General features: G+C 45.2%; 2 protein-coding genes across 9 annotated transcripts in view; both read left to right on the top strand.

The window, feature by feature from the left end:
- Window positions 1-11,468, top strand: part of UHRF1 (ubiquitin like with PHD and ring finger domains 1) — a 30,828-nt gene extending 19,360 nt beyond the window's left edge. The window contains exons 5-17 of the mRNA XM_044417553.1: window positions 621-836; window positions 1,332-1,441; window positions 1,768-1,954; window positions 3,346-3,469; window positions 3,973-4,080; window positions 4,575-4,679; window positions 6,001-6,107; window positions 7,724-7,886; window positions 7,967-8,104; window positions 8,754-8,859; window positions 8,949-9,106; window positions 10,428-10,526; window positions 11,232-11,468. Coding sequence (XP_044273488.1) covers window positions 621-836; window positions 1,332-1,441; window positions 1,768-1,954; window positions 3,346-3,469; window positions 3,973-4,080; window positions 4,575-4,679; window positions 6,001-6,107; window positions 7,724-7,886; window positions 7,967-8,104; window positions 8,754-8,859; window positions 8,949-9,106; window positions 10,428-10,526; window positions 11,232-11,378 — 1,768 coding nt within the window. The 3' untranslated portion in view covers window positions 11,379-11,468. The remainder of the gene's footprint in view (window positions 1-620; window positions 837-1,331; window positions 1,442-1,767; window positions 1,955-3,345; window positions 3,470-3,972; window positions 4,081-4,574; window positions 4,680-6,000; window positions 6,108-7,723; window positions 7,887-7,966; window positions 8,105-8,753; window positions 8,860-8,948; window positions 9,107-10,427; window positions 10,527-11,231) is intronic.
- Window positions 11,469-15,649: 4,181 nt separating this feature from the next.
- KDM4B (lysine demethylase 4B) overlaps window positions 15,650-26,321 on the top strand; it is a 163,758-nt gene continuing 153,086 nt past the window's right edge. For all 8 annotated transcript variants that reach the window (XM_044417508.1, XM_044417509.1, XM_044417510.1 and 5 more), the window contains exon 1: window positions 15,650-15,902. The gene's annotated coding sequence lies outside the window, so the exon portion shown is untranslated. The remainder of the gene's footprint in view (window positions 15,903-26,321) is intronic.

Raw genomic sequence — 26,321 nt, 5'->3', positions numbered from 1 at the left:
TTCTGCGATTAGATGCAGCTTAATAGCCACTTGCCACTCACTGATACGGTTTTAATATGGGTCTGTCAAGCAATTGATTTATTCTAGTATCTGTGCAGTCAAACCTCTGTGCTAGTGATAATCTATATTTGTAGCTGCTCCCCAGTGCTAGCATCACCCCCTCAACTCTACCTCAGATCATTGGGCATTAGATTCTCATAGGGGTGCGAACCCTATTGTAAACTATGCATGTGAGTGATCTAGGTTGCGCACTTCTTATGCAAATCTAATGACTGGTGATCTGAGGTGGAGCTGAGGCGATGATGCTAGCGCTGGGGAGTGTCTGCACATACAAAGGAAGCTTCGCTTGCTCACATGCAGCTCACCTCCTGCTGTGCAGTCTGTTTCCTAACAAGCCATGGAAATGTACCGGTCCACGGCCCAGGGATTGAGGGTTGGGTTCATTTGCTGTCGGCTGAACTTGTGAGCTTGGACTCACTTCAGTTTCTGTACAATGACCAGAATATTTTCTGTGGTTTTATTATCAGTAAAATATTACTTTGAGTGGTTAATGGAGAGTGGGGCTGAATTACTCTTTTTCTTTTTGATGAATTCCTAATCTCTCCGCACTCCTCTTCAAGCTATCCAGAGAATGGTGTCATCCAGTTGAGCTCCAAAGATGTGCGTGCCCGGGCCAGGACAATCTTGAAGTGGGAGGAGCTAGAAATAGGAGACATTGTTATGCTGAATTACAATCCTGATGATCCAAAGGAAAGAGGATTTTGGTACGATGCAGAGATCCTACATAAACGAGAAACCAGGACTTACAAGGAATTATATGCTAAGATTGTTCTCGGGTAAGTGGTGCACGTGTGTGGGCTGCATCTGACCAACCCCAGAGATGGGTTGCTTGTGCCACTCTATCCTCCATGCCTCTGTCTCCGAGGAGCTCAGCCCAGAGACAGGAGCAGGCATCTGATTTTACGGCAGCAGGCCTTAGAGTGGTAGCCATGTAAATCCCATGCACAACAGAGTCCTGAGGCACCTTAAGGAGTCAAAAAGCGATTTTGTCTTAAGCATTCCTGGACCCCGTCCACTTAAGCTAAAATAAGTCCTTTTTATCTGAAGTGCCAAAAGGCTTTCCAGAGTTTTAGTTGTGTTTTACAACAGAGTTGGGAATGGCACGACAGGACCCTCCGTCAAGCCACCTCACTTCTGACTGTGATGAAAAGCTTGCATGTCTCTGCCCTTAATTGTTTTCTTTATCACAGCGGGTAAGGGGACTGTGGTATGTGCTGAATTGCCGGTTCTGATTTTCAGTGTGGGTTGTTCTTAACATGCTTCCATTTCAGGGATGCTGGGGATACCTTAAACGACTGCCGAATCACGCTTGTGGAGGAAATCTACAAGATTGAAGAGCCCGGGTGTGCCATTCCCCTTACTGCTGAAAGTCCTATAAAAAGTAAGTCCTATTGCTTCAGTTCAGGGGGCTGCCCACCATCTTGCACAGCAGGGTAGCACGTGCTGGCCAAACTTGTGGGTCCGGACAAAAAGATCTCTGAAGCCTGTCCTCTGTTTCCAGCAGATGATCCTTGGAGTTACACTACCTCTAAGCATAGAGTTTTAATTGAGATAGCATGTTCTGTGAAGTGTCACAATCCTTTAAAAAATGTGAACTGGTGCCCATTGCCCCTGCTTTTGGCACTGAGCTGACAGCTCAGAACAAGCACTTCTTGTGGCCTGCTGTCCATTCAACTTGGCGCTGTTTGTGTGTTTCCATTTCTTCAGGGCAGAGCGGGCCAGTGTGTAAACAGTGTAAAGACAACCCCAACAAAACTTGCCGGATATGTGCCTGTCACGTGTGTGGTGGGAAAGAGGCTCCCGAGAAACAGCTCATGTGTGACGAGTGTGACATGGCTTTCCACATCTACTGTCTGAACCCTCCGCTTAGCTGCATACCTGAGGAGGAGGACTGGTGAGTCGCCAGGAATGCCTGAGCTGAGCCTCCAGAGTGTGGGGACCCATATTGGTACTGGGAGGTAGTGCTGAGCTGAAAGTTTCCTGAAAGTCACAAGGCTTGAAATCACCTCCCCTTTGAAAAAAACTCTTCACCCTACCCTCATGCCTGATGGCATCTCTCCCCAACTCCAGTCCCAGGGTGTTGGAGACCACCCCCCCATTCCATTCCCCAAGCAATCCTAGCCAGTCCGTGATCGTGTACTGCAGACAATGGCTTGACACTGTGTACCAATCAGACCTGGGCATTTCCTGATGCTGCAGAGCAGCACATGGAGTGCATTCAGGGCACGGATGGGGAATACAAACATAGTAAGTTAGAGGGGGCTTCCTCCTGACCCCCAGCTCCAACGGGCTCTGCTCATGACATGCCTACCATACGTGTCCCCCAGATGCTGTTGAACTGTGACATCGGCCCTGCCCATTGTAGCTGAAGGTGAAGAATCAAGAGAGGAAGCCCATGTGCAAACACTGCACTGCACCTTTTGTGGTTGTTCTTGCTGATCTGGATTCAAAACAAATGCTCTCAGAACTCTCCTGCCACAATCCTTAAATAAAAACCCTGAAAGGAAGGGCCCTCTATTCTGATCCATTCTTGGTGTAACAACCTCCTCCCTTCTCTATGTCTCTCAGTAGAAGTGTGTTTCTGCGTTGTTACCGTGCTGAACCCATGGAATTCATTAAGTGTCTTCCACATGATTCCAGTGGATTGTGTTGGTTCTGCCAAATATGGGATGGCTTGATTCCATAAAGGAAGCACAGCCTTGAAATTCAGAGAGCTGAGTCAAATTGATGACACTTAATAACAACAAATTTAGGTCTGGAACTCCAGGCAGGTTCTGCCTTCCTTTCCTTTTACTGCAGCTGAGTTGGGAATGGTTGTGTAGCTACGCGGAGGGATGTGGATCATACTCAAGTTTCTGACTTGAACCGCTGGAACCTGCAGCTGCGAGAGCTGTGGAGGGTCCCTGCCTGGATCCCTGGAGGGCTGCTGGCAGCTTGAGTGGACAGTTTTGGCCTAGGTGGCTGCTGTTACTTGGGTGAGGATTTAGTAGTTGGAGACCAAGTGCAGGATTATTGAGTTGTGCCTCTTTTCTCTGTTTTGCCAACTTTATGCAGCATATGCATGCTTAAAAGTGCAACTGTTTTTCAAAAAAGGCTGTGGTAGAGGTGGAAGTCTTCTCTTGGCTTTATTGTGCCAATCAGGTTGATTCTCCATTCAGAATTGAAGAAATTTGAATTGCTTGTAATTTTGGGGGGAATTGTGCTATTGTATTTTAACAGAATCAGAACCAAATGCCCCTTAAAAAAGTGCAATGTTGGCTTCCTGTTTAATCTTTCATGCCTTAGGTATTGCCCAGAATGCCGCAATGATGCGAGCGAGGTAGTGCTGGCTGGTGAGAAGCTCAAAAAAAGCAAGAAGAAATCTAAGATGGCATCTGCTAACTCCTCCTCTCAGCGGGACTGGGGCAAGGTAGGTGTATCTTGGACTTGCTGACCTGCAGTGCTAAACTCACCATGAAAGTCAGCATCCAAGGAGACCGGCAGTCACCGTAGCCTGCACAGGACAAGTGTCAGCCATAAGTGCCTTGCCTTGGAAACATCTATTTGCAAACCACACAGGGCCAGGACTGCCTCTTGCGTCATGGAGTGCGTAGCTGGGAGGACCCATGGGCTGCTCCTTGAATGTGGCTGCCTTTTCAACATCAAATATTCTCCCGTGCCCAGCAGTGACTTGGTTTGCACACAGCAATATGCTGCTGTGTTATAATCCTGGCTCCTCATGGGGAAGGCAGCCAGAATTCTAGGGTCAACTGTCTTGTTAATGATGCATCCCTGACTTGTTTAGCTGCACCCATTGACAGGAAAAAGCAACCAGGATTGAGCTGTGCTTGCATTGCTGCATGTAAACTGGGTCAGTGGAGCCATGGGCTGATTTGTGGTGGTTTCTCTTTAACTTCTCAAACTTACTTTTAGGGCATGGCATGTGTGGGCCGCACTAGGGAATGCACCATTGTTCCATCAAACCATTATGGACCAATCCCCGGGATTCTAGTTGGGACCATGTGGAAGTTTAGAGTCCAGGTGAGAAACCATATCTGTGTGTAAAAGATGCTTGAAATTAGCAAATATGTAAAAAAAAAAAAAGTCTTGAACTTGGAGGGAGAGAACAGAATCAGGTGGAAAGTTCCTTCTCTTTCACTCATAATCTTAAGAGACCATAATCTCTGAAGCATGGCAATTCTGTGTCCTACTCTTGATATTTTTTCTCTTGAGGTTCCTGCAAGCTTAGTCAGCTGAAGTGTGAAGGGCAATACCCCTTCATTGTGGCAACAACATTGGTTGTTTATTTCACTGTGCACTTGTGCAGCTTGCTGCACAGACTTCCAAAAGCAAGGTGATGAGTGTAGCTAGGAACTGATGGAATTGCTTGAAGGCCATTAGTGATAGTGCTCTGTCCCTCCTTCTCATGGGTCTGTCAGTTACTGGCTATATCCACGTGGACTTACCTGTGCTGAATTAGTGCCCAGTGCCACAGACACATTCCTAAGCAGGGGAGTTGGTATTTCTTCACTCAGGTGAGCGAGTCTGGTGTCCACCGGCCCCATGTTGCAGGTATTCATGGCAGGAGCAATGACGGAGCCTATTCTTTGGTCTTGGCAGGAGGCTATGAGGATGACGTGGTAAGTGATATTATCTGTGCAGATAATTGCACTTTCTCTTGCTCCTTTGTTTCCTAGATGATCCAATGGAAAATTGAGCATTTGTGTTTTAACTGGACATTGCTTAAAGAGGTAGATTAATTCCACTTTTCTCCCCCACCTTCAATCAAACAATTATTCTTAGTTCCATTATAAACTATTTCCTAAACCATCAAGGTCTCTAGTTATTGGCTAATCCATAGCTGACTTGGCTTTCCCTTTGTTACCTCTCCTCATTTAACAGCCAATTATCTTCCCAGTCACAGTTCTGCACCTAGCTAAGATGCAATGAAAGCCAGGGATTACCAGATTTAGACTGCTCAAGCACAATCAGTTAAATAATTAAAAGGTGGTTATATGCTCAAAAGACTAATTCATGGAGGAAGCTGCCCACTGCTTCTCTGCATGTTCTCTTGTCACCTTCCAACACTCCTTGACTGCATAAATTGTGAGTTAATTGCCCAGTATGTGCCAATACAGAAAACTGCTTCCTCTTGGAGGAGGATGCCGATTCTCTGAGTTGTTCTCTGGGCTTCCTGACTTTGAGTTGGGAGTCTGCTAGTTGCAGCAGCAGGAACCTTTATTGGCATAACAGTACAAATCTACGTAAATCCACACAGTCCCACAGAGATCCCCCAAACACAGCATTGCTAATAGGCACTAGATTGGCTCTTTACAATCTCCCATAGAAAGGCTGCTGCTCTCTCCACCATGTCAGCTGACTCTGGATAGGACAAATTGGACCTTTTCCTGAGAATCAGCTCAGAACAGTTTATATAGCGTTTATATATTGTTCATCAGCCATACATGGTTCCCAGAATGGTTTAAAGAAAAGCTGTGCTAAAAAAGGAGATATTCATAACCACAATATGACAACATCCTGCAGCAATTTTATCTCATGTATGAAGAAATGCATCATGGACTTCACTGAGGAGGGGATAGTCATGCTCTTTCACACTTCACAGTGAATTGTTCGGAGTATGAAAATGAGTGTGCCCCTGGATTTGACTTGGGTATATGTGGAGAAATGGTCACTGTGCATTAGAAGTGCTGATCTGGAGTTCCTGGTAGGAGAAGAGCTGTCTGTCCTCTGTGGTTACAAAACTAGGTTTGGGTGAATCATCCAGGAATCAGTTCTCCTGCTTGAGGCAGCCCGACTACAGAATTGAAACAGGGCTGGAAAAATAGGTCCTTGGCTCCAGGATAAAAAGTTCAGCCCAAGCACCAGTTTATTCAGGTGTCTGAGGGTCCCACTGCAGGGGCTCTTTCCAGCCTGGGATTGAATTGTGTGAATATATTCCAGGATCACGGGAATTCATTCACCTACACGGGAAGCGGAGGGCGGGACCTCTCTGGAAACAAACGCACGGCAGAACAGTCTTGCGATCAAAAGCTCACAAACATGAACAGGTGAGGAGCATGGCAGATCCATTCCCAAGGGATTTTCAGAACGTGGGGAACTGCCAGGATCCACGAAATAAGTCTGTTGTCTTTACATATGCCTCCTCCTGAATAGCACTCTTGAGATTCAGAAACCTGCCTGCAGCAATGTCTGGCCACTTTCTAGCTGGCATCTCTTCCATGGGTTTTGCCACACAGCTACCACGCTGGAAAGGTCCTTTCAGCCACAGTTTCCCACTCTTTCCATTGTTCTCTATTCTTGGTCAAAGTAATAATCCTTCCAGTATTTTAAAGTCCTTCTATCATCATTAGAGATGTTGAAGAGAGAATGCAGCTTCCTGCCTGTTTCAGCTATTGCAATAAGAAGTGCCTCCTTCAAGCATATAATGGGAAGTAGCTCAGATTAACTTCTGGGTCTTTCTGTGTCTCTTCTCCCATCACCTATTTTACTTTCATATGGTCTTGGGGATTGCTTGAAACAACTTGCTGATTCCCTGGCACAGTTAAGAATTACTTTGTTATTCTGTCGTTTGACATTCAGTGAGTGAAATGGCAGTTGAAAACATGGAGCCCGTGCTCTCTTCTCTCTGACAAATATCAGGTCAGACTTTGACTCACCTTAAATTCTAGATCCTATGTTTCTTAATCACTGAGAAACAGCAATTGGACCTGAGATGCTGATGATTGCACTGGCTGGTTAGTGAGGTAAAGTGATACTTTGCGGAAGACACCATGAGACATCCCAGTTGATTTGATAAACAGCCTCCTTTCTGCTTCGTTGTTGGCATTTGGGTTGTTTGTATGCCGTGCTAGAACATAGCAATTTTGCATCAAGATGAGAGTTTTACAAATGGTACAACTATATGTTAAGCGCAGATGTGGTATAATGGTTAGAGTATTGGACAGTGACTCAGGAAACCTCAGTTTAAGTGTCACTGAGTCATCCTAATCTGCTTCAGAGGGTTGTTGTAAGGATAAAAATGGAGAGGATGACAACTATGTGAGCCACCCTGAGTTCCTTGCAAAAGAATAAACTGTTGTTGCTTATTCTTTAATCCATTTCTGTATAAATGGAATAAAGAATAGCTGAAGTTCTCTGGGTGACTTACAAACTAGTTAAACAAATAAATAACACATAGTTAGCAATCACAAAACCACCATGACCTAGAGTTGATATCAGGCAGGGTCTCTTTCTGAATACCTGTCTGCCTGCTTTGCCTCTGTGTTCCTGAAGGCTGGGCCACTGATATACCATATTGATACCAAGGGCCAATTTCCCCAGGGACCTGGTGATGTCAGGATGCAGGACCCCACCTTCACATCATTGGGACCTGAACTCTGTTCACTTTATAGAAGGTGAAAGAAGGGAGAAACTTACTTACTAATTCAGTGCTCTGAGGAGCTGGCTGAATTCTGGTTGTCATGACACGGCCAGCATTTTGAAGTTTCAACTGGGTGCACAGTCAGCTCTGCATCTTCTGGCCCATTTCTCTTGGGGTACCTTACCCCAAGGTCTCATGAGCTAACCTGGTAGGATAGATGTTCCTTATACCTGATCTACCCATTTGAAGGTGAAGTTTTCCACGCAGCTGTGCCAACATACCCTTATTTTTGCATTTCTGTAGGGCTTTGGCTCTGAACTGTAGTGCTCCGATCAACGATAAAGATGGTGCAGAGGCTAAGGACTGGAGAGCTGGAAAGCCAGTCAGAGTGGTACGGAATATGAAGGGGGGCAGGCACAGCAAGTACGCCCCCAAGGATGGGAACCGATATGATGGCATCTACAAGGTAGGGAGACCGGTGCTGTGTTGGCCTGTTCAGATGGAACATCTGTGTGTGGAATTTAAATCTCCCATTTCCTTTCGAAGGTGGCAAAATACTGGCCTGAAACAGGGAAATCTGGCTTCTTAGTGTGGCGCTACCTTCTCAGGAGAGATGATGAGGAGCCAGCCCCTTGGACCAAGGAAGGGAAGGAGAGGGTGAAAAAACATGGTCTCACAATGCAGGTGAGCCAGGCAATGAGGTGCTGGGCTATTTGAAAGGGCTGTCTCTGTTGCAGCTCCAGAAAGAAATTGTGGGAAGGCATGATTCGGGCACATGCGCTGGCCAGGCATCCACTCCTCTCTCTTGCATGCTGCTCTGCATACTCAGGATGATGCAGTCCTCCTTGCTGCTTAATGGATTTCCTTCATTTTACGCGAGTGGCCATTCTGCTCAGATTCCTGCTGTGTTCTCCAGTAAGCAGCTCTTCTAATGTCTTGCTTTTAACAGCCATTAAAACATGCAGAAGGATCCGCAGCTTTAGCTTTTGCCCCAACAGCTGCAGTGCAACATGACTGCATGTTTTGATGGAAGGTGATTTATTTTGGTAATATCCAGTAGGCCATTTAGGTGACTTTCTTGGCAGAATTTTTCCATTGCTATCAGCATGCACAGGGCCAAGAATTGGCAAGATCCATGCTGCCCTCAGTGGATTTCAGGTGCATACCAGCAGTTGGTGGCCAGAGAGAAGGAGTTTATGGCTGATCTACCAGATCAGATGTACTCCAATCTTTCTGACCTAGCATTATGTTGGGACAGTGGAAAGGACGGTTTTTTTCTTCCTGGGGCAGAGTTATGTCATAGCTAACCTGCTTTTTTGCATCTTCAATTTAGTATCCTGAAGGGTATCTGGAAGCTGTTGCTAATAAACATAAAGAAAATCGCAAGAAAAGAGAGCAGGTTCAAACTACAGGAAAAGGGAAGAGGAAAAGAAAATCTGGTAAGTTTCCCTTCTTGAACAGACAGTTTTCCTGTTTAGTTTTCCCTGCACCACCTGAAGCAATCCTGTTCAATCGATCTCTTTTCCAGGGACTGATACAGATCACTCACTCTCTCCTGCTGGCACATCGAAGAGGATTAAAGTGGCAGTCTACAAGCTCACACCCCAGCAGAAATCACTTATCAAAGAGGATGAAGCCAATGCGAAGCTGTGGAATGAAGCACTGGAAGCCCTTAAAGATGGGCCAGTAAGTGTGGGCTGGGTCACACGGATCTTGATTGACAGCTGGTGCTCAGTTGGGTTTGTCCTGAATGAGTCCTCATCTGCACAAGTAGCAGAATAGTGCGGTTGAGTTCTTAGAGAATGGAGAGGCAGCTGTACCATTCTGCACCATAGGTGAGATATTTTTGCCAGGATCCCCACATTTTAAGAATAGCACAGAACAAAACCCAGGCTCCCTGAAAGAGGAAGTGTAGTGCATCAAGGAGAAGGTTTACCCTTAACACTTAAGGGTAGTTCTTTTGCCCAGGGATTGGTTCTGACCTGCCCTTTCCATCACGCCTTGGTCTTCTCCCCTTTATCCATGCCTGGTGCTGCCAAAGCATTTCTCCTCTCTCTTCCCCCTCCTCTGCCAGTAATATTTTTTTGCATTTTTTCCCTGAACTGTCAGAGTAGTGTTAACCTATTTTTCCACTGTTGTCCCACACTCCTCCTCTCCTCATTAGTCTGCCTCATGCGACCATCTCTCATCACTTGGCTTTCCCCTCTCTACCCCGTGTGCCTCAGAGTCCCATTTTAATATCAGTAATGCAGATAAAATACAGCATTTTAATGTTATAACTTTCTGAACAGCTTCACTGCATACAGTTTGCATTTAATATTTCATTGTTCCTTTGTCTAGGATGATTAACAAGTATGATATATAAAATAGAAACGTTAGGCAGCAGCAGATAAAAAGCAATTAAAAAGAGCCACAATACTAAGTCCATCGGGGAGAATCATGAAATAACGTTATTGATAGTTTCCATTAAAAGCAATTCAGACTAAAAACACTTGAGAGAGTCATACTTCAATTTAGCCCCCATAGGCCCCCAAGTCTTCCTTAAAAGCGGAGCTGGATGACTTGAGACACTCTGGATGTTTCAGGCATCAGCTCCTAGGAGCCCTAATGATTGGCTGTGCCGGCTAGGGCTAATGAGAGTCCCCACCCCAAATGCTTTGGTCATTTGGTCAATGCAAAGGTGCCCATGCCTTTCTGTAAAGGATATGGTAGTGCCATGAACGAAGATGTTCTTTCCACAGTGTCGCAGGCCATCAAAGAAAAGGCAGGAAAATCCCAGAGTACTGGCAGTAGTGAACAAGGTTGCCATGTCTGTGCACTCCTCGGGCAACCCACACTTAGCACATTCTCATCGTATAGTTGTGATGCTGCAAGCACGCTCTGCCACAGCTAGAGCTGCCTTCTCTAGGGGGAATGTTCAGTAGGCATTGGATGTTTCTGGCAGCTGGAATAAGGGGAGGACAGGGAAGGCAGTGCTCTTGACAACTCCATCTCCATCTCATGCCAGAAGTTCCTGAACAAGGTGGAAGAAACCTTCCTGTGCATTTGCTGTCAGGAGGTGGTGTTTCGGCCAATCACGACTGTGTGCCAGCACAACGTGTGTAAAGTGAGTAGTGCTCTCTTTGTTACTGTCCCTCTTCTGGAATATTTACTTTCCTTGGGTTGCAAGAGTCTGCGCTGCACCATGCTTCAGTGGCTTTGAGAATGTTCTGGATGGTGGTGGGGGCTGTCTGGGGAAAGACCAGCTTCACCCACATGCAGAGCCGAACAACAAGGTTCACAGCAGGAGGAACACAGTCCAAAAGCTCTGTTGCAACTATTATCATGTCACCTCAGCACAGATGTCAAGAGCAGGTCTAACAATCCAGAGACCTCATTCCCCATAGTTAAAGGAGACGGGGAATGAGGTCTCCTGGATTGGTTAGACCTGTTCTTGACATCTGTGACAGTTAGTCTTGAAGAGCTTGTTGGAAAGGCCCCTTTCAGCCTACTGTGGAAGTGGCAAGCTGAAACCTGCCTGTGGGTTTGTTTTTATTTGGGAGTCCTCTTTTGTGATCTGAGGTTTTCAAACTGAGAGCATTTCACCTTCAATTATTAGTGGTTGAGACTGTCGAATATAAATGTTTCCAAGAGCATCCTGCAGCCTCCACTTCTCAAAGTGGTTTCGCTGTCACCGAGCAAAATCAGGTGCTTCAGAAGCTGGGGCTTGGTGGGTTATCTGTGTAGGAGGAATCACTGCTGTTCCACTTGAAGTGGGTGAGTGATGCACAAGTGTGTACAACCCTTAGTGTATGTGTGTGTTTTCTTCCAGGCTTGTCTGGATCGATCTTTCCGAGCAGAAGTATACAGCTGCCCTACTTGCCGCTACGACCTTGGCAAAAACTACACGATGCAAGTGAACCAGCGCCTGCAGAGTCTCCTAAATCAGCTCTTCCCAGGCTATGGAAATGGACGGTGATCCCCAAAAGCACTTCTAATTTCCTTAAAATGTTTTGTCCCCTGAAAAACCTTTATGGGGTTTTGGTGGGGCTTTATTTAAATAAATAGCCTTCCAGAAAAGCTTTTTTTTTTTTGTCCTTGTCTCCTCTTCCTTCCCCTCCCACCCCAAAACTGTGGACCTGTTCACATGTTAATCACCACTCATGGGTGCTACATAGCCTTTTTCATCCTGTTTGGAAATGTGTTCCTTGGGGTTTTGACATGACATGCAAACGTATAATTTTGGATTGCTGAGGAGGAAACAATTCAGAGTTTGTGAACTCCTGGTTTGTTGTCAGATTAATTCTGAGTTTTTTCCTTTCCACAAACCAGAGTTCTAGGTTGTTTTCCAAGCTGGATTCAAAACTGATGTGGTGAGTGTGCTGGAGGCAACTTGTCTTTGCATGGCCCTGGCCCACCATGGTCAATTACCTAACCCATAGTTGTTTATATGTGACTTGGGTCTTTAAAGGTTGAGGAACCTGCTTATGTATTTGAGGTAGCGCTTGTGTTTAATTAACATTAACAAAAACTTTGACAAGAGCACAGGTTGTAGGAATTCCAGATTGCTTATTGTAAATGCGCTACTGTATTGGACAATTTCAGTTCCCAATGGAGTTTTTTTTCCCCAAAACAAAAAATATCATAGGGCTTGGTTGCTACAGTCTCTAAGGTTATGGATTTGGGACAGAAGTTTGATGCATTTTTGTTGTTGCAGCATTCTTAATGCTTAGGTACAATGAGAGTCTCTGCATAAGGAGTTGCCTGCCACCCAGGGTTCAGATCCCTAGTTTCTGGTCTTGTCAATTCTGATATAAGCTCTTTATCAAGTTGCTTGTCTTGAGGGCCCATGTATAAAGTTACTACCTCAGTCTCTGCATTTGTCAGCTAGATGCTGCCTCTTACTTGCAGTGCCATATGTGAAAAGTAAAAGCCATTCAGAAGTGCCTTCTTGCCCCCTCCCTCCTGCGCTTCTTTCCTTGCTTGGAAGACTGAATCATTTTTTTAAAGCACTGAAGATTCTGAAATCAGCCAATCAAGTCTTGTTCTTGGGGATCATTACTTGTAACACACTAGATCAGTGGCTTTTGATCATTTAGCTATATGTTTTACTGCTAATTTTGAATCTGCTTGTTCTACTTGGAATGAAAAATGAGACATGTAACTTGCTTTTAAAGGGAGAAGGCTTGGTTTTATTTTCGGTGTTTGTTGGTTCTTGCCTCAACAATACCAAAACTCTACAGGTCAATACCTCAGTGTAAAACAGGGTTAATAATAAATCATTCTTCACTTTGGACAGACTGGAACAAATGTGCTTGTTTTTAGTTGCTTTATATATGTATAATATTATTTGAGTAAAGTAGCTTGTTTTGTCTTTCTGGATTTTGCCACAGTTTTGTATAAACCAGGAGTTCTCAAAATAAAATGCCTTTTCATATCAAAGCTATCATGTGTTGTCTTATAATTTGAATTTTAAGTTAGGAAACTCAAAACTTAGATTTGTGTGGCTGGAAGTCATGCAGATAACTTGAGATTCTGCTGTAGTTTTCCTTCTCTCTCTACTATTCCCCCGTGTGCTGCCTTGTCCAGCAGTTAGCCTATCCACCAAAATCTGGCTGTGTTTGTGTTTCCAGAATATGAATTGAATCCTGGTAGGAAGTTTTAAGAAAACTGCTAGCATTTGCAATATTTTCAGAGGAATGTAGATGTTTGGTGGTGCTTTGCTCTTAATTGCATGGAAGTGGTCTTCTATCCTGAACCATGTATCAAAATGGGGAAGGAAAGCAGAGTGTAGGGTGTAGAAATTAGGATCAGAGAGGGGATGTGCATTCCATATGTCAGAATCTAAAAAGCCAGATACCCAGTACTTACGGGCTTTTCTAGCCCTTAAAAGGGGGCAAAGTAAAAATGTATAGGAACAAGGTGCAAAAGTTGCACTGACATTTGAGCTTCTGTGATAGTGTTTCATAACAGCTGTTTCAAACTTCTAAAGGAAGTTCTGATTTTATATATTGCATTTTATTACCTGTTTTATGGACTGTAGTAAACTTCCCAGAGAGCTTTGGCTGTGGGCAGGATAGAAATGAAACAGGTAAATACCTTTGAGTAGATTTCCCAGGAAGTACACAGGTGAGTTAGATCAAAAAGCACTCCAGAACATTAAGGGTGTGGCATGCGCAATATTTTTTTCTCTTCCTGAGTAGCAGACATGTATAGCGTCGAGCAGTCTTAAAAGCTCACCTAGACTTGAAGGCAGTTTTCCACATGGAGCCAGGCACTCCTTACTGGGGAGTTTCTGTCAATTCAAGACTCTTTCAAAAGTGGGGTTTTAAATTATGTAGTGTCCAGTTTTAGTTTGACTGCCTCAGTAGTACAGGACATTACTTGCTGTTTCACTATTAAAACATTAGCATACTTGCTGCTCCAAGTAGAGGAAACCCCCTGACTGCAAAGTACAGTGGTACCTGGCTCACGAACTTAACCTGTCCCAGGACTCTGGTTGTGACCCAAATTGGTGGTGAGCCAAGTCAAATTTCCCCATAACATTCAATGTAAATAAGGTTAATCCATTCTGTAACTTTTTTTTTAATCACAAAAGTGGGCATGATCGCGATGGTCACCTGATGCGGAGTGTGCAACCTGAGGCAATTTTTTTCAGAAATTTGCTTGCGACCAGATTTGGTCTTGAACTGAGATGTTTGTGACCACGGTAATTGCAACTTTGTAATTGCAATTGCAAAGGCAGTGCCATCCTATGCTTAATTACCCTTTTTTAGGGTACTAAGCCACCCTTCCCCTAACCCAGCATGCACCAGAAGTTTTTCTGCTTTTATCCCTCAGTCAGCTATGATAGAGGTTGTAGTCTAACATGCCTATAAGGCTGGTCTAATCTATGCCTACTCTGAAGCCAGAAAAAGAAGAAAAAACGTTAGAAAGATGTAACAGGCACTGGGTGGTGGAGATTTCTCGACCCTCTCCAAAGCTACTGCTAGATGCTAGGAGCAAGCACCGTTCATCAAAGACTAACTTCTGCATAAACATGCACAGGACGGTTTGACTCCTTATCCGCAAACTTGTGGCTGTAGGGCCGAAATAAGGAATCCTAGAATCAAGCCTTGAAGGCCACTTTGCCCTGATCGATTAAGGAAATTCACAGCAGGAGCCTTTGCCTGAAGGCCACCCAACCTCCGGGGCATGTATGTAATTCCATTGTCAAACTGAACTTAAGATATTTCTTCAGATGGAAGTACTTTCTTGCAAGTTAAGCGCCTAAGGGCAGTTCTTTGCCATATGGGGCAGCAGCAAACCTGCCTTGTTCTCTCTATGGTATCCCTCTGGGTATTAGAGGAGGGCTGTCCTATTTTCTCTCCTCTCAATCTTTCAGGCTAAACAAATCCTTCCCCCCGATATCCCCGTTGCCTTCTTACTGAATCCCTTTTCGTCTGCTTTTCTTTGGAGACCCGGCCCCTTTTGGTTAAAAAACAACGGGCTTGGCCCCCTTTCTCCTTCACAACAACCCTGAGAGGTAGCTCGCGGATGAGATGAGCTGGTGACTGTCTCCCAAGTCCTAGGCTTGCTTGCAGATTTGGAACTCTCAAGCTCCCCGGAAAGCGAGGAGGTGGATTGCTTCCTAAAAAGCTTTATTTGCAGCCGCCATTTCCTTTTCGATCTCCCTACCCCTGACCGTTGTTGGTTTTGAGGAACGCTGACCTAACAATGCATTGTGCAAATGGGGGTTTGCAAGGGAGAGGCTTGCAGAAGGGCGTGGAACGTCTTCGGATTTAACTTGCAGAGGCGCCCTTCTCCCCCGGGGCGGTGGGGAGGGGAGAGATAGCGTCCGTCCCCTCCCCTATTGGTGCACCGAGCCCTGCAGCCCCCTCCTCCTCCCTCTGCTGCTGTGCACGTCCTCACGTACACCGCCTGCGCTGCTTTACAATGCCTGCTCGCCGAGGGGGCGGGTGGATAGAAAGGGCGTGGCGGTTCCGAAGCTCCAGCCATGCCCACCTCCCCCTTATCGGCCGGTGACCAATCACAAGCGACCTGCTACCCGTAGGCGGGGCCACTTGCTCCCCTAAGCTGCCTTCGCATTGGCCAAGCGCGAAGAGGGCGGGGTAGTTCCGAGAGCCGAGGCGGAAGAAAAGCAGGGAAAAAGGGACTGGAAGAAGGGAGGCGGGCTTTGCCGGGAAGAGAAAATCGGAGTGGTCGTGAACGCCGCCACTCTGCCGGGCACGGCCGCCGCCGCCGGAGTTGGGTCGTGGGGCTGCTACTCGACGCCCGCTCACGGCCAATCGGCGCTGTGCGGGGGCGGGCGCTGCTCGGCCGTTGGAGGAGGAGGAGGAGGAGGAAAGAAATTGGCAACGGCAGCCCTCCCCAGCCGCCCCTCCCCCCTCGCCGCGCTCGCGCTGAGGCGACTTGCGGAGGCCGCTGAGGCGGCGGCGAGCGGGGCTCCCGGAGGAGGGCGGCGGCGGCGGCGACCGACGACGACGACTGGAGCCGCGGACGGGTGAGGCCTTGCGGCGGCATGGCAACAGGGCGGGGGGATGGGGATGTTGGTGCTGTTTTACCTGGGGAGTCGGTCCGTGGAGCGTGGGGGAGGGGCGCGGCGGGGGCTGGTCCGGTCCGGTCCGGTCCAGTCCGGGGCATGATGGCGGCGGTGATGCTCTCCGCGGCCCTCCGCGCCGGCGGGACCTCGCGCAGCCACTCGCCGCCGCCTGTGGCCCCCGCAGGAAAGGGATGCTCGGCGCATTGTTGTGTTCTCTTCCCCTCATCTCTTGGCCCACCCCTTCCCCGGCCGCCCCCCGAGGCCTTCCTTGGGGGCCCCTTCCCGACCCCGAGTTTCCTCATGTTCAGCCTTTGTTGACGGTTTGGTGTCTTGATGGAGGTTGGTGTGGACGAGAGGGCACCTAGAGAGGCACGACCAGTAACTGCAGCCCGGTCGGTTTTTGTTTCCTTTATTATGATATAAACAGGAGAAGTTAAGCAAAGCAACCGTGTGGGTCTGAAGCACCTCGTCCCGTTTTTGTGTGACCGGGGTCTTCGCTTTATTAAAAAAATAAAGTTTGCAGCATCGTTGGGGGATGTCGAGTTGGTGGATGCTCCAGATTGGCCTTTCACGCCCCCCCCCCCCTTTGAGGGAGTGGGATGAATGCAGATCTGCTCAGCTGTGGCATTGGCTTTGTTGACTGCGGCTGCTGGAAGGTAGATTCCCACGAGTTTAGAGGGCCCGTAAGGTGCATCCTCCCGTAAGGTGGTCAGCATTACAAAGAACTTGAGAAGAGCCCTGTTGGATCCGATCAGGCAGGGGCTTGCTTAGCCATCAAGTGTGCCATTCTGCTCCTACAGTGACTGGCTAGCGCCCCCCCCCCGGAAGCCCAAAAGCCAGGCATGTGCAACAGCACCCATATTCCCCTGCAACGGATGTACAAAGGCGTGTTGTTTGTGATCCTAAACACAGCATACTGGCCCTCTCTTCCCCTGGCAACTTATTCAGCCCCTTTTTCAAATTCATCCAGGTTGGTGGCAATCACTGCCTTGCGGCAGAGAGTTTCTTAGTTTAGCTCTGCCTAGTAAACATGCCGCTGGAGGGGTCCTTCCCCCTTAGTGGTAGCAGGGGTGCAAAAAAATGAGAAGTGGAAGAAGTGAGTTCACAACACTTCAGCTGAGAGATGGTTTGGTGAATCTTGTGTTCCCTCATCCCATTATTACAAAAGGGAGACAGGCAAGCAAGCCGTGTTGCATTGTAGTTCAGTTTCCCAGTTTGGTGCCCTCCAGGTGTGTTGGACTACAACTCCTACCATCCCCAGTCAGTGTGACCCTTTGGTCAGGGTTAACAGAAGTTGTATTTCAGAAACATTTGTAGGTCTGTCAGTTCCACCACCCCAGTTGGTCGTGTTTGCTGGGGGTGATGGCATGTGCAGTTTAGTGCCTGAGGGAGATTTTGGAGGCTGCTGTAGTGTGACCAAGAAAGAGTTTGTATGCTGGCCCCAGCTGAGGGGGATAAATGAATGAAGAAATCCAAAATGGATTCCCAAAATTTCCTTCTCTTATCTTCACCCCATTACTTTCCTCAGAAATTCAGGGTGTGGCAAGGGAAGGGCTAATTCGTTTTGTAGAAGGCAGTGCTTTGCTGGGATGCTCCCCTTTGTTCTTGTTTTTTGTTTAGGGAGTCCCGTGCTTGGAGTGCAGGGAATGGGAAGAGGGGTTGAAAAACTATTGTGTGGATGGCAGGTGGAGAAAGTTAGCTGGGAGATAGCGAGATATGTTCATACTTATGCGTTAATATAGTGGCTTCTGGGGTGTATTTATGCAATTGCACAAAGGGAAGCTAACAAGCAGGTGGCACAATGTTACATGTGACCCAGAGAAGCTGAGAGGAGTTGGGTGGGAGATTTTACTCCCAAACACTGAGCCACCCAAATCTTTCTTCATTCCTTGTGGTTAACAACGTCTCCCCCCCCCCCCCCCAAGGTTAGCTGAGTGGGAACTGAGATCTACAGCTATGCTTTTTCTCCTGGAAGTGAATAATTGTGGTTAACTCTAACAAGAGGAATGAAAAGTGCTGTCCTGGAATGGTGCCTTGTTTGTGCACACTTCCTGCACAATATAGGGTCTCTGAAGTGTATGAAACTACCTGCTTTTTTTCTCCCTTCTCATAAAGATGGGCATTATGATGATGATAATAAAGATTCTGTAGATATTTTGTTGTTGGTGGTGTGGTGCTTTGTTGAAAGTTTCTATTTCATTGTGCAGTTTATGCTACCAAAGAGTGATCAACCTGAAAGGAGATTTAGGATAATAAAATTCTGGTCATCCTTAATACATTTTAATTTAGAGACCTTAAATCCTGATTTGAATTGATAAAACTTTAGACATGTCTGTAATGAAAACATGCTTACTTGCTGTTTAATGCATTTGTCAGATTAAAAACAAAAGTATGCACATGTGTATTTATAGCTTTTAATAAGCTGCACAATGTTCATGTGCACCTAATATTTCCTGGTGGTGCCTCACAGAAACCCTTAATCATCACGAATATCAACAGCAGTTACACATCTACTCAAATATAGGTGTGTATATTGGTATGGGCAACTTTCCAGATTTCTGTGGCCTGGCACTTCTGTCACCCCTCACTATTGGCTGGGCTGGCAGGAGGTGTCCAGAACCTTTGAGGGGTGGCAAATTGTTTGTCCTTGGCACATATGAATTCCTAGCACTTACGTGATGCTGCCACAGCTGTGAAGTGTTTTAGTATCATTTCTATATAGCAGAGAAGGCTGTTGGATGCCAGACCACATCCCTCCCCCCAGCTGTCCTTCCCCCAAACTTGGAGGTAGGGGAAATCAGTGATCTTTGCAGTTGTGTGGGCTTCCAATCCTGCTCATTTCCATCTCCAAAGTGTGGAAAATTTTTGCAACAAGTTGGCCACAGTGAACAAAATTGTGCCCTGCTGATTGTGATGGTTTTCAGGTTGAGCAGGAAATGGTGCATCCATCTGTAGGCTGGGACATGATACACTTGTGAGGTTGCAAGGAGACTATATGATGTAAAAGATGTGGGGAGGGGGTAAGTAAAGAGGAAACATCTTTAATACAGGGCACATGCGTGTCTCAGGCAGTGGGATACATTGTAGAAATGCTGTGCTGATGTTCATGTTTGCAGCCAGTGGATGAAGGAAGTTGTGGGTTGTTTCCTGTGAGGAAGATAACATTTTGTATATGGGAGGGTGCCTGTACAGCAGTAGTAGGATGCAACATTGTTTTTTAGGACAAGTGAAAATGTACTAGGTTCTGAAGAGCTTGAGAAGAGAACATGATCCTAGCTAGTTGTTCAGGAGTTCAGAAGTAAGACATGGGCTTTCACAATAGTGCCCTGTTGGTGACAATGCCATGTAGGCTCTTAAGATTAATTTATTTAAAATATTTATACCCCTTCCTATACACAAAGCATCTCAGGACAGCTTACAGAAATACAAACAATCCATAATCAAAAACAATTGACAATAATTAAGAATATAAATAAACCAACAGTAACATATCACCAAGCATTGTCCCCCTTGTCATGAGGGAGTATTTGAGTAGTGGGTCCACAAAGAGCTATGGAGATTCTTCCTTGAAGGGAATGCATGCTTGACTGAAATGTGATTGGTTGAGGATAGGCATTTGATAGTACTTATGTGAGGATAGTGCAGTAAAATTGTGTGTTCTGTAAGATGTGTGGAAGATTCTTTTGTGCTTCCCTTCCTTATGGTATGTGGGGCACCAAGAAATTTTCTGATAGTATTTCATGGAATCTTGAGTACTGAACAGAAGGCTTTAGATTGGTTGGTGGTGAATTTTTCAGAATTTGAAAAAAGCTGTACATGCCATCATTGTATCTAATAAGTTTTGTTTAGGAACATCCAAGGCACATGACCTATGCATATTTAGTCAGGAAAAGGTCCCAGAGCTACCAGCATGGTCCAGATAGTGATGCTGGCTATTTAGAATACTGGCAGTTGTAGCACAATGTCTTTTTCACATGTTTAACAGATGTATGTTTATGTCCTATGTTTAAGTATGCATAGGATTGTGCCTCAACTATATTGTAGTGTAAAATGTAAATACGTAAGTGCCTTCATGTTCACCATGTCTGATCATGACCAAAGGTAATGGCATTCCTTCCATCTTTGTGGGGTTCTTCGCCAGTGCATGACCACTGCCTTCCAGAGTATATACTTATTTGTGTGGGAGATGTTCTGGTCTGCTGAGTAATGCAGCATTGTTAAACCAGCCATAATTTTTCCCACACTCCAGAGGCAGGAGGAGATTTTCTGGGTTTGCGTGTGCGGCGTGGCCATCATTTTCATGGGTCTTTGGGGTGAGGAGATGTGCAGAAGTTCTTCATGGGCAGTAGCTGTGTTCTTTCAGGAGAGTTTCTGTCCCTGGCTTAAGTGTGTGGAGTTCCTTTTTTAATATTGGCATTGGAGATGCAATTCATGATGGAGTAAGCAGGGTTCCTCAAAGAGTTCTGTCAAGACATGTCAGTGACTTGTTATTTCTCTTCCCTGGGCTGATGGGGATGTAGAATTTATGTGAAATGGTCCCTTCATGAAATGTGTCACATTTTCAGAGTTTCCTCTTCTGAGTTCTCTTCTGACTGGAGGCAGAAAGATGTAGCCTGATGCTATGCATCTAGATATAAGAAATCTTATAGGTGCTGCTATACTGGCTGCAGTGTTAGTTTTGGAGCCTTATCCTTTGCTGTATCTCTGGGGTATAGGAGACAAAGGGGGGGATTCATCTTGAGCACTATTAAGATATTACTTTTTGTTAATATAAGGATATGCTTTGCAGGAAATAAGAGGACTACTGACAGGAATGACAAAAGGTTGCTTGACTGAAGGATTTTGTTTTGTTTTCCCTAGCTTTGCTGGAGTGTCTATTTAATATGGTCTTGGAGGTGATTCAGAGATTTGAAAGCATAAGTTTGGTGCTTCCCATTGTTTAAAAGACAAAGGGGAATATTTTTGCAGCCACATCTCTGCATTTATCCCTTGTGCTTTATCATATGGTATTCTATTCAAGGTAGAAAATGATTCTTTCCCAAATTATAGTTTCTTGTACTGTTGTGGAAGATAAAGAATTGGTAATGTGTCTTCTAAATATATTTGCAATACTGCATGTAGATTTTGAATGGTGACAATTTAGTTGCATCACGCAAGGGCTGTTAAGGCACTAGGGTAATGATAAAGTTGTTTATATGTTCAGTTTGTATTGTAGAGAAGTGGGTATGCGAGTTAAAGTTTTCTTATCCACCTGGTCACCCTTAGAAATGTGACATTTCATGGGTCTGTCTGTCTTAACTCATAGGATTGGAAGGGACACACAGCATCTAATACCACATGTTAATGTAGGTTTATCATTGAGGTTGTGGGCAGTGTGCACTGTCCCCCCACCCCCACAATTTTGGAATCGGCTCTGAAAGGGAGGGAGAAAAGATCTCTGTGCCCAGGCATCAAACAAGATGGGGCTGAGCTTAGCATGTGCAAAGGGCTTACCTGTGCAAAGGCATAAGGCAGAATTAGGTTTTAAGTATTCTATATGTCAGGGTTTTTCATGACCAACTATTTCACATTTGGTGGGGGGCATATCATAGGTTATTCCCATTTGGCTCACAGCATTGTGTACCTAATTCATATGGTTTGTTTCTACTGAGTCAACCTGCAGTGAGCTGTGCAGAGGTGCTGTGGCAGAATTGGGTGGCATACAAATGTTTTAAATGAATAAGAACTTTATTTATTGTGTGTAGTAAAAAGGAGTCAAATTCTCAAGTAGAGATAAGTATTTCCAAACCTAAATACTCAGTCGGATGTAAGCCCCTTTAGAACTTGAAGTTAGGAGTGCTCACAGATAATAACGGTCTTGTTTCTGAGTCATCATATTCACTTTTAAGAAAAGTGGAATACCCACATGTTTTTGATGATCTGTGGAAAATTAAACAAATCAGAAGGCTCGTTCAAATATGGTCTCCCAGATAGAGGACTTGTAAACTCTGAAGCCATTTTACTGTTCTGTGTTACACGTGGATAAAATTATTTCCAGCATCATAATGATCAGGATCTTCAGACTATGGCCCAATTGTTGATGGTATTCCAACTAAAGATGTAAAGTTTCTGGAAAGGGTAAAGCCATGATGGGAAAAGCATTTTCCCCTTTCAGGGGAATGGCATTCTGTTGTTGGTAAAATAAGAAAAACAGTAGTTTAAATCACTGTCCATGAACTAAAACTTCCATTGTTACTCTGGGAGCATAAGATGCTTTATGTCTAACTTGCTTTGCTATTAAAAATATGGTACAAATTAAAATATCTGGAAATATGCTCAGTACATTTTCTGTAGGAATAAGCTATATTTTTACAATGATTACATCAAACATGATGATTTTATGGGCAAACCAAGTTATATGTGGGACATTTTAGCAACTTTGTCAAGTAATCCCCAAAACATCTGAATCATCTCAAAGCCAGAGGCTGCTGGAGGCAGAGGAAGGGTATTCCATAGCACCTGCTCTTCTTTGTGAGGAATTGGCTGGGTAGAGTTTGGGAAAAATTTCTTCTGAACAGAAACTGTGGGTTGTTGAACAAGGAGCAGGAATGAATGTTGGTTTCTGCCTGTTTGTTCCCATGCTCTGCACAGTTCTGGGTACCATTGCAATAGAAATGAATGAGCAGCCAAGAGTCAGCATGCGTATTCACTGCTGTTTATTTGTGGCTCTCCAGAGTTTGCTTGAACTCTGGATGGGCAGACTAGGCCATTCAGAGCTCATTTTGGTGAGGAAGACTCACTATTGGGAATGGTCACCAAGCATAGTTAAAGGAAGAATTCCTGAGGAATCTGAACTTTTTATTTGTAGAAAGTCATGTGCTTTTAAAATAATACCCTTTTTAAATAACCTTGCTTTTTTGTTCATTTGGAAGGTTTGTGTCTGCTGTTGGAATCAGTGTGGTAGGAACCAGGCTGCAGAGTTTCTTTAAGGTGTGGAGAGTTGTTTTGGAAACAGTGGATAAAGATGATAGTGGATGCAGTGTTCTCTTAGCAGTGAGGTCTAATGGGGAACTTTATTAAGAAATCTGGCAGCTGGACCTCTTGCTCTCTGTCTTTTTTTTTTAAAGATACATGAATGAAATAGCCTGCATATTGCATTGTATGTCATGGTAACAGTGGGATGTTGAAACCATATTTCTTTGCCATGTGGGTTTTGAGTCCTTTCCCTGGTGTGTGTGTGCTCTCCCTGCCCACTCCCCCTTGCCAGTGTGTGTTGCAGAACATGCTGAGGAAGAGAGGACTCAACTCTAGAACAAAGCCCAAGCTGTCAAGAATATCCTTTCTGTTTTGCACATATGATATATGACTCCTGTCATGTTAGAAACTGACTCCAAGCAAATGGGTTTTCCCCACCATGGCTTCATTTTCCTGAACATTTTATGTTTCCACTCTAGGCTGGGGAAGGCTGGTGTGTGTGTGTCCTTGGTGAAATTGTAGTTGCTAGTGTGTGGATTGGATGCACTCCCTATGGGAGTTGGCTGAGCTGGGTTGCTGTCACAAGGTTTAGTTGTCGCATATGGAGTGCCCATAGCATATAAATGTGGAATTCTAAATGGCCCCAAAGTGGTGCTTTCTAAGTTCATATGGAATCTTCATTTGTGAGAATGGTAGACAAAGAAGGTTTGCTATGAATAGCTGCACTGGATATTCTTGTTGTCTTAAAAAATGTTTAGTAGGAGTGTGCAACAGCTGTGTAGTTAACAATTTTTCTGGAAGGATGCTCAGCTGTGATTCAGTGATGGCATTTAGTTGGTCATAATTAGGCTAAAAGTTTACACCTCATTAAGACTGTGAAGCTCACATGGAATAGCATTATCCGAGCCCAGTTTTTGGAGTAGGGAAAGTCATATATCAGTTAACACCAAGAGGCACTGCTTTGCAAATTATTATAGCTGCAATCTGAATCATTAAATTAAAACCTGTTCTCCAAGGAGCCAAAGAATGAACTTGCTCCCGCTGTTTCCTCATTTATTATTTAACATCTGATTTACAAAAGTCCAACATTTATTAGCACATGAATTTTTTCACTTGCTGCTCTGCCAGTAAAGCACCTGTGGCACAGAGGACTACTTTAACAGCAGGACTGCCAATCTGTTTGCTAGGAAGGAAGTGGTATTTATCTTTTGTGATGTGCCTAACGCTACTCTCACCTGTGGAAAAACAGAATAAACATGATCTGTAGTGAGGTTGGTTTGGGAAAAAATCAAAATGAATAGCAGCATTTTTATAATCATTTGTAATAAAATCTGTGGGTGCATGTTTATCCTCCTGCATACTTGGTCAAGTATTCAGTCAGTAAGCAGCTATGTTTCAAAGAATTTGTTTATGTTCTTTGTTAGATATACTTTTGCTCATAGAACATCAGGTAAGCAATAGCATGTGTGACTCTGTATCAGCTGTGGCAATTATGAAAATGCTCCATCTTTTCAAAATGTTTAATGTAAATAAATAAGTTCAGGCATACATTCCACAGCCCACTAACACTGTTTTTACTGTAGGCTGCCTCCATTTAAAGATTTATACATTGGTCCATTATCTCTGTTATGCAAAAAGCTTCAAAAATACTTCTCCTGAAGTTAAATAACCAAGACTACCATCAGAGTGAAGTGAGTCCTTCGTTTATTGCAATAGATGGGGAATGCCTGCTCTATCAGAATCTCTCCAAAGTACAAACACACAAAACATCCCCTTTTAACCCTCAACCTGTCCACCACAGTCCTTCCCATTTTCCCCAGTGGGTAAGGTACTAGGAGGTTACAGTCTTTCCGTCCGCCTACTTCGTATCTCCCATCTTATCCCACTACATACATCACATGTGCATTATAATTAGCCCACTGTCTATTCAAGGTGTGTGAGTTATTATTCCTCCACCTATTATGTCTGCGTGCTTATAACTACAAGTTCACTAGTTCACCCCTTTTGAACTTCACCTTGCCCTATGACCCCCTGTCCCATAAAACTACTGGGAGGATGAGATAGGAAGGAGCACACTTTCAAGCCAATTATCTTTTTCTCCCCTCCACGATTCCTTCAGACAGACTTCATGGCTTGGTTGTTTGTCTCACTTGTTTCTCAGTCACTGAGTTACTTCCTTCACCTGTCCTGAAAGAGTAGAGCTTATTGCAGGGGTCCTCAAACCTTTTCTAAAGAGGGCCAGTTGATAGGTGCCGGCGGTGAGCATGGGCCACCAAGGCAGTGCTGGCGGGGGGGGGGGGGGCTCAGGCTGGTGAGGAGGCGGGGCACGCATGTACTCACGGGCCCGCGAGGCGAGTTGCTGGCTTTCTCACCAGGAGATCGAATCCAAAATGACCTCCTCGCGAGCAAGCTGCCACTGGGCGCCCACATCGAGACACTGGCTTGTCACGAGGAGATAATTTTCTCCGAGCTAGTCCAGAACGACCTCCTTGTGAGCAAGCCGCGTGCCCACATGCACCCGGCAAGTGCAAAACCTGTGGGGCAGGCTGGTTAAACGGGCATGGCAGGCTAGATCTGGCCCGTGGGCCTTAGTTTGAGGACCCATGGTTTATTGTCTTAAAGAAGTCAGCTGCCCTTTAGCTGCTCTCTCCAGCTTGCTCTTCTGATTGTTATGGGTGTTGTACTTTACACAGTTGCCACAATATGGTGATGGCCAAGTAGGTGAGATTTGACAGAGTTGCACAGGGAGGACTCTGTCGGTGGTTGCTATTCGCAGCCTAACCTGCCTCTCAGAAGAAATTGACAGGAGGAGGAGGCAGCTGTGGTGGCTGCCTGGAGCTCCCAACAGAGAACAGGTGGAATATCACTCTAATAAACAGGATGTTGGTTTCCTGGTATCCTGATCTGTATGCATAATGAACCAATGTGGTGTTGTGGTTAGAATGTTGGGCTGTGGCCCCAGAAGATCAAGGTTCTGGTCCCTGCCTGTCTTTGAAGCTCAGTGGGGGACTTTAGGCCAGCTACAGACTCTCAGCCCAACTTGCCTCAGAGCAAGGATAACGTGGGTTAGGATAAAATGGAGCTGTATAAACTGACTTGGGTTCCTCACAAGAGGGATTTACAAGCAGTTTGATGATGATGATGATGATGATAGTTTTCTGTACTGGGGGAGCATTTATATGTTTGATCTTTAGTTTGCAAACAGAAGCAGTGCAGCCCAAGAACAGATGCTTCACATGGGTGTTTCTTTTTTTCTCCTAGCTTTAAGAGGATTTATGCTCTAAGTACACATGGTCAGATTGTGAATTTGGTTGCATTCATTTCATTATCTGTGATGCTTTTAGCCAATGATACAACTCTGATGTTCCTATTGCTAAGCATGTTGTTTCTGCACAATCTGTTGTAGAACAGCTTGGAAAATTGTAA

Source organism: Varanus komodoensis, unplaced genomic scaffold (assembly GCF_004798865.1).
Source record: "Varanus komodoensis strain SLA01 unplaced genomic scaffold, ASM479886v1 scaffold89, whole genome shotgun sequence".
Lineage (NCBI taxonomy): Eukaryota > Metazoa > Chordata > Lepidosauria > Squamata > Varanidae > Varanus > Varanus komodoensis.
This window is presented reverse-complemented; position numbering and strand designations above follow the sequence as displayed.